We start from the raw sequence: 8,072 nt of genomic DNA, 5'->3' as shown, positions 1-8,072 counted from the left end.
TAAAATAAGGTTTTATTTTACAAAAGCGATTCATAGCGCATTGTAAAGCCAGAAATTAGCAAAACATCTAACCTAGTCATTTTTTTAATTTCATGATTTTTGTAGAGGGTGCCGCTGAGTTGATGGCAAGATGGCGCCGCCCTGTTTTCTAAAAAGCTAATAGAGAAAAACAAACTTTTTATAATTGTGAAAAATAGCAACAAAAAAATAGCATAAAACATCCATTGCATGACCTTTTGTTTTTCGTTAGTGGCGCCACTGAGTTGTCTGACCTTAATATTCCATACTGTCATTTAAAGCACATTTTTCTGGCTTGTTTCACTATTTTATTTGGCACATTATTGAAACCTTATTCGCTTTTATAATAATTTCCTGTCAGGGAAAAGTCAGGGCAATTGAAATATACAATCTTGTGGCCACCCTGAAATCCTGGAAGAATCTTTTTTTTTTTTTTTTTTGTTAAAAAGATGATATATTTTATATTATATGACAAGATCATATGCTTCATTTTCACGACTGTTTTGAATTCTTGCAACCTCTGCCTGAGTAAAGGCTGTACTTTCAAATTTAAAACATAAAAATTTTACAAAATTTATTATTTCCAGTTATTTGTAATTTTTAAAATAAATTAAATCTTCAATATTTTATAATTAGCGATGAATTTTAACAAATTTTAAGCTACTTTAGAGAAAAAGTTTGTATTGATTTGTATTACCAATTATTTGATAAATTTCTGTTTTAAAGCGGTCAAAAAATCGGCTTCATTATGATTACCTCTTTTACTTGACAAGTTTTTTAAAAACTTTTCGTCACTTATATTTCTTTGTCTAAAAAAAAAAATTGTTTACAGCACACCGGTAACGACTGGATCTTCCGTCGTGGGAGTTTGCTTCAAAGATGGAGTTGTAATTGCAGCTGATGTTTTGGGTTCTTACGGATCCCTCGCCAGATACAGATCCTTGGAACGAATTATGAAAGTCAACGACAACATCATTCTGGGAGCTGGAGGCGATTACGCAGATTATCAGTATCTCAAAAACATCGTTGAACAGAAAATGTAGGTTTCCGTGAATAAAATCGACCTTAACTTAGATTACAATTTTTTAAAACCAGAACATGATTTTAATGTACAAACTAAGCATACTCTTTAAATTTCCAGACTTGAAGAACACTGTACCGATGATGGTTTCACTCTGAAGCCAAAATCTTTGCATTGCTGGTTGACACGAGTTATGTACAACCGGAGGTCGAAGTTCGATCCACTTTGGAACAATTTCGTCATCGGTGGATTTGATGGTGACACACCGTAAGAATATGTTTGCACTTTTTATTTTATTTTTATTTTTTTGAGTCAGAAAAGTGAGAGCGTTTTATTTTAATTTTTTAGAAAAACTAAAAATAAATATATGGGACAAATTTCCGTTTAAAGCTTTTAAAGAGGAACATGCGATGAGTAATATACTAGAGTTCCTAATGTCCTTGAAATCCTGAAGATTTTCTTTTTAGTTATAATTTTTATTATTTGGTTGAAAACTTAACAATTTTCTTAAAGACATCCTTTTTGGTTGAAAATTAAACTCTGATCCTCGAACATTGACCTTTTGTTTAAAATTCATACTTTTCTATTGGAAAGTCAATTTAAACCTTTTTGGATTAAAATTCAACTCTTTTCTTGAAAATATTTCCCTTTTGGTTTAAAAGGGTCATACATTTTAGTTAAAAATTCGACTATTTAACAGAAAAATAACTTATTGTTTACCCTTTCTTATTTTTTGTTGAAAAGTGAACTGGAATATTCATTTTATACAAATTTACCCAAAAAATACAATTTTTCAAGAAAAAAAAAACATAATTTTGTAACGCAATACTTAAAATGTTTATTATAAAATAAAATTTTGTAACTGAATAATAGAATTGTAATGCAAGCATAAGAGTTTTCAAATATAACAATAGAATTTACCACTGAAATAGTGGAATTTTCGAAGAAAAAAATTAATTTTTATCAAGCAATATAAATTATTGAAGAAATAAGGTCCGAGGAGATAGATTTCTGATAATACAACTGATAAATTAAGACACGACTTATTAATAGCAAATAAAAGTCCAAAATACACAAGGATAAGATTCTAGAGAACACATCGTAACATAGACCAACAACAAAATTGAACTGTCATGGTTACTATGGTGATTTGTAATTATAAAATATACGAACTTTTGATCATCATGTGAGTTATTTCAACATAAATTGTCACCAAAACTTGAATAATTGGATTTTAAGCTAAAAAAAATCATTTTTAAACAAACACATGAGTTTTCAACTACAACTATAGAATTTTCAATTGGAATAATTTAAATTTTCAGTTTAAAAATTACTTTTGACAAAAAATACTAACTTTTAACAACAACAAAACTAATTCGAAAAAATGGTTACATTTTAAAACAAAGTGATGAATTTTCAAATAAAATTGTAAATATTTAACTGGAATAGTTGCATTTTATACCAGAATGATGTATTTTCAACTAAAATGATGAATCTTACACTAAACTAATTCAATTTTGTACCAAAAAGACTAATTCTCAACGAAGAATATTAATTTCTACCTAAAAAGGAGAATTTTCATATAAAAAAAGGTTACTTTGCCAGCAAAAAATTAAATTGTTATTCAAACAATGAATTTCTTGCTACCAAATTTTTGAACAAGATTAATTGTCAAAAAAAAACAAAAAAAAATTTACGCACAAAAAATTTTTTTTTAACAAAATACTTTAATTTTTAACGAAATAGTTAAATTTCCATTTAAAAAGGCCACATTTTTATCTAAAATTTTGAATTTTGATGTAAAAACATCAATTTTCAAATTTGGAAAATCTTTTTAAATATTCTGTTAAAATAATTTTGCAAAATGAAAAATCATTTTCAATTTTCCTGGGAATATTAAAAAAATATTTTATTTTTATGGGGCCTTCCACAGTGCTTAAAAAGCTTCTAAATTTTTTGTTTGAAATCTGAACAAATCTGCGTTTTGTTCTAAATTAGGTTGTGTGTATTTGCACCGAAATTTCGGTACGAATGGTGGAATTTTGTCAGTACACACGCTTCGTTTACATTATTTGATATCATTTTAAGTTCTTCATTAATTTTGCATCTTTTTAAAAACTCTAGATATCTCTTAAAATTACTCTAATTTTTTGTACAAATAATAAGTGTTCAATTGTACCGCTGGCGACCAAAAGGGGACACGACCGAATTCAGCCTGAGAAGAATTGTCCTGAGTGTCAATTTTAAAAATCTTTCTAATTTCAATTTTAAAGACTGATACATATAGAGAATTTCAAGGCGCGTCCTTTTTCCTCTTGCAAAAATTTATAGGTTTTGTAGTTTTTGAGATAATTGGTAAAAAGTGGATTTTTTGAAAACGAAAAATTCCAATCTTTTTTCACTTCAACTCGCGCTAGTTTAGCCAATTTTCATCATTTTCCGATTTCCCCAAAACAAAGTACGTGCTTAAGTCTTCTGAAACTATCTAAGAAAGAAAAACGAGAATATTATAATAAACAAAAAAGTTATTAATTTTTTTTTGAGGCAATGCAAAAATTACGAATTTTAACCTTCAAGCGCCTCGTTTAGCGAACGAATTTTAAGCTACGGAAAGCTTTCAGTGAGAAAGTTGTTCATTAAGATTAAAAGAAGTTTTCTGGAAAGTTTTAGATCAATTGGATTAATAGTTGAAAAATTATGAATGTTTTAAAATCAAGCGGTAATCTTGACGCTGCCCAAAAACGTGCTTGGCCGGCTACGTACGCGCTGCAGCGAACGACGTGAAAGTCAAGTCAATCTTACCAAAACAAATGCAAAACAGTAACTTTTTTTGTCATCTTCTATGAAATTCTACAAATAAAGCATAGAATCAGCGAAGTGATTGTTTCTTATAATAGTTGGAAAAGCATTTTTGTGAGATTATTGAGATTTTTGAGATATTTTTGAGAATATTTATTAAAAAGAAAAAGATATTAAAATGAAACAAGGTAGAAAAAGAACTAGAAATGAAGATTCGTGGATTAAAAATAAGAAAAAATGTTCCAGAAATCAGGTACGATTGGAAACCGTCAATACAATTTTTAAATAAATTTTAATCAGACTCATGTCCGGGAAAAAATAAAATCTACACAGTGTTTCAATTTTTGGTTTTATTGTCCATTTATTTGCAAAGCGAGATTAAATATGTGTTTCCAGTTCGAGGCCATTCCTATTGCCAGTGCGATAGGAATTTTGGCACATATTCGCAAAAGCTGAAAAAATTAGAACGAATTGAAACTGAAGCTGAATATGTAGAAATGATTCGCAATGCTCGTTCACCTTCATTCACAATGGTCGAGAAGTGTGAAGATCTTCTGCAGGATTTTGAAAAATGTTTCAAAGGCAAAATGCGAAAGCCAAAAAATTTCCAAATCAGCAAAGCGTTCGTTTTGCATGTTTTTCCTAATGGAAAATTGGATGTTTCTGACAACTATGAGTTGCAAAATCCAGCCACTTTTTTCTTTAAACCTACGCTTAAACTAGAAAATCTTTCGAAAAGTCCTCCGCCCCGAATTGGATTAAACGCTGCCAAAATAAAGGATGTAAAAAATCTCTTTCAGTATTTAAGCGCTAAAGGAAATGAATTTTTCGAATCATATTTTTTAAAAGTACAAACTCAGAATCCAGATGCCGAAGAAACTGAAGAGAGTGACGAAAATGACTAGAAGTAGTTTCTAATAAAATATTGTTTGATTAATTTATTCTTGTTCAATAACATGCATAATATTATATGTTAAATGTTTAATGAATAAATTATTTTAATGATAATATCTGGAGTTACTGTTGTGCATTTGTTTTGGTAAGATTGACTTGACCTTCACGTCGTTCGCTGCAGCGCGTACGTAGCCGGCCAGGCACGTTTTTGGGCAGCGTCAAGATTACCGCTTGGATTTTAAAACATTCATAATTTTTGAACTATTAATCCAATTGATCTAAAACTTTTCAGAAAACTTCTTTGAACCTTAATGAACAACTTTCTCACTGAAAGCTTTCCGTAGCTTAAAATTCGTTCGCTAAACGAGGCACTTCAAGGTTAAAATTCATAATTTTTGCATTGCCTCAAAAAAAAATTGATAACTTTTTTGCTTATTATAATATTCTCGTTTTTCTTTCTTAGATAGTTTCAGAAGACTTAAAAACGTACTTTGTATTGGGGAAATCGGGAAATGATGAAAATTGGCTAAATTAGCGCGAGTTGAAGTGAAAAAAGATTGGAATTTTTCGTTTTCAAAAAACCCACTTTTTACCAATGATCTCAAAAACTACAAAACCTATAAATGTTTGCAAGAGGAAAAAAAGATGCGCCTTGAAATTCTCTATAAGTATCAGTCTTTAAAATTGAAATTAGAAAGATTTTTAAAATTGACACTCAGGACAATACTTCTCAGGCTGAATTCGGCCGTGTCCCTTTTTGGTCGCCAGCGGTTCAATTGTTATTTATAAATCCAAATTTTAAGAAATTTTATTTAAATTCACAGGATTTTCTATATGTTGTCGTACATTTTAATTAAGCTTAAAAGTTATTTAGAAGTTCTGAACAAATTTCAAAAATAATTTTTAATTAAAAAAAGTTTAAACAACTTCTAGATTTCTCAAGATTTTGAAATAAAATTTTAAAGGTCATTGATTGATTCTTGGATTTAGAGTATTAGAAATTTAAACGTGGATTTATATTTTTGGAACCTAATCTACAATTTTTGAACTCTATAATTTATGAATGTTATCAATTCTGAGTTAAAATCTTCCATTTTATACGTGTAAATTATTGAGCATTTGAATACAACATTTTTGAATTGGTAAACTTTTAAACTTCAATTTAAAAATTTAAGAATATCACTTTGAATGCTTTAATTTTGTTGTTTATTTTTTATTACTTTAAATGGAAAAATGTTTTAAATTTAATTGACCGGGAAAAAACCGGGAGATGTCCAGGAATTTTTTTCTTTAATTAAAACGGTCGCACTATTTTCTAAACTGCCTAAAATTATTTTAAAAAATTCCGGGTCATTTCCCGGTCAAAGCATTTCGATTTAAAAATGACTAAATTTGGAAATTGAATTTTCATTCAGGTTCTTAGGAACAGTCGATCATTTGGGGATGGCGTATTCTGACCCTGTGATTGCTACTGGATACGGATCCTATTTAGCAAGTCCAATGCTGCGTGCAGCTTACGAGAAAAATAAGGAAATGAGCGAAGAAGAGGCCATCGAAGTTCTGACCAAAGCTATGCAAGTTCTCTATTACAGAGATGCCAGATCTTTTCCAAAAGTACGTTCATTCATTCTTTTTCCTTTTTATTTTAACTCTTTAAGTGCCAATATCCGTGGAATTTTTCAGAAAAAACTATAGGGCTTCCAGCTACCTTAAAAACCTTAAAGACCTGGAATTCTCCTTGAATTTTTTTGTTGAAACTTGAAAACTTGGAAATTTTCTTGAATTTTTCGCGAGATTTTTGAGTGCAATTTTTTTCTTTTAATTTTCTTTTAATTTTCTTTTAAATTTCTTTTCTTTTTTTGGTTTATTGAAATGCGAAAAATAATTTAAGTATTTTAGTCTATTATGAAAGGAACATCTCGTTTAGAAGAAGTATTGCTACTGAAAAGTTTTTTATTTATTAAGATATAATTTATCTTTTTCTCATTACAGAATAAGTAATGAAATTTCTACGCATTTTTTTTAGACTTTACCAATTATTTTATAGATTGTAACGTACAGACTTCAACATTTTGAATAATTCTAAGGGTTTTTTTATTTCATCACTGCTAATATAGAATGTTAAAGTATAGATTTTTACATTGTCATCAAGAGAAGGTATTAGATCTGTGTACCCCCCCCCCCCCTGCTTTGGTCAAATGTCCACGTTTTGAGACCTCCTGAATCTGAAAAACAGGTTTTTACGAATGTGTGTACTAGATTTTTAGATTGTTAGCACGATAACTTTCGAAAGCATTGACCGATTGGATTGGTCTTTGGTATGCTTTTTTAGTGTCCTAAAGTAAAGGTCAAGTTCGTTAGCCAGCCATTTTGGATAAAAATTCAAAAAGTGAGCGTATTTTTAACATTTTTGAGACCCACTTTTTTCAAAATTCAAAAATTTTCTGTAGGGATATACATAGTATTCAAACAGACAAACAATTCATCCTAAGGAACTTTTTCTATAAAATAAAAATTTACCAGAGTTATAGTATTTACAAAATTCAAAGAAACACGAAAATCAACATTTTAAGCCAAATAACGCACGATATGGAAAAAAGTCAATAGAAGGAAAATGTTTCTTTTTTAATGCCCTACAAGATTATTCTTTAAAAAAAAAAGTTATTGGTTTCCAATCTAAGGGAGTGCCGCACATTGGGAAGAAAAATGACTTGTTTGGTTCAGAATAACGTACTGCCCACAAATCCTTACCGTTTTCGACGAAAAAAAATTGGAGAAAAAGCTAATAAGATTTCTAAGAGATTTGTTTAGCCTGATTTTTAATTAGATTTTCAATTTTTTTTATAAATAAACAAATATGACGAAAAAATGACCTTTTTTATTTGACGTTCCCGGTGCTCGTCAATAACAGAATAATGGTTGAAATCTTTTAAGTTGCATAAAATAGCATTAGTTAAAGATATTCCAATCTTAGAAAATATACAACCAAAATTTGTTTTCAACCAATTATTTGTTGAAAAAGTTTTTTCTACGATTTTCCATAAATACACGTTTTTTCAAGTTATGTTGCAAGAAATTGGACTCGAAATAATATTATGTAAAGAAAATTCTCTTCTGATTATAATTGTTTGTATTATAAACAAATTTAATGTACAAATTCATTTATCAGGCATTTTTCGACAGAAATATTCGTCAATTTTTTTCAATTCGGAAATTTATAATAATTTTAGCAAAATTCATCATTGGTTGTCTTGCAATATAACTATAAAAAAACGTATGATTATGTAAAATCATAAAAAACACTTTTTCAACAAATAATCTGTTTATAAGAAATTTTGTT

General features: G+C 28.9%; 1 protein-coding gene across 1 annotated transcript in view; it reads left to right on the top strand.

The window, feature by feature from the left end:
- Positions 1-8,072, top strand: part of LOC117167910 (proteasome subunit beta type-4) — an 18,083-nt gene that overhangs the window by 5,209 nt on the left and 4,802 nt on the right. Inside the window, exons 2-4 of the mRNA XM_033353154.1 lie at positions 851-1,057; positions 1,160-1,306; positions 6,148-6,346. Of these exons, the coding sequence (XP_033209045.1) occupies positions 851-1,057; positions 1,160-1,306; positions 6,148-6,346 (553 nt within the window). The remainder of the gene's footprint in view (positions 1-850; positions 1,058-1,159; positions 1,307-6,147; positions 6,347-8,072) is intronic.

This window comes from Belonocnema kinseyi, chromosome 1 (genome assembly GCF_010883055.1).
Source record: "Belonocnema kinseyi isolate 2016_QV_RU_SX_M_011 chromosome 1, B_treatae_v1, whole genome shotgun sequence".
Lineage (NCBI taxonomy): Eukaryota > Metazoa > Arthropoda > Insecta > Hymenoptera > Cynipidae > Belonocnema > Belonocnema kinseyi.
Note: the sequence above shows the minus strand (reverse complement) of the source record. Positions and strands in the feature narration are given on the sequence as shown.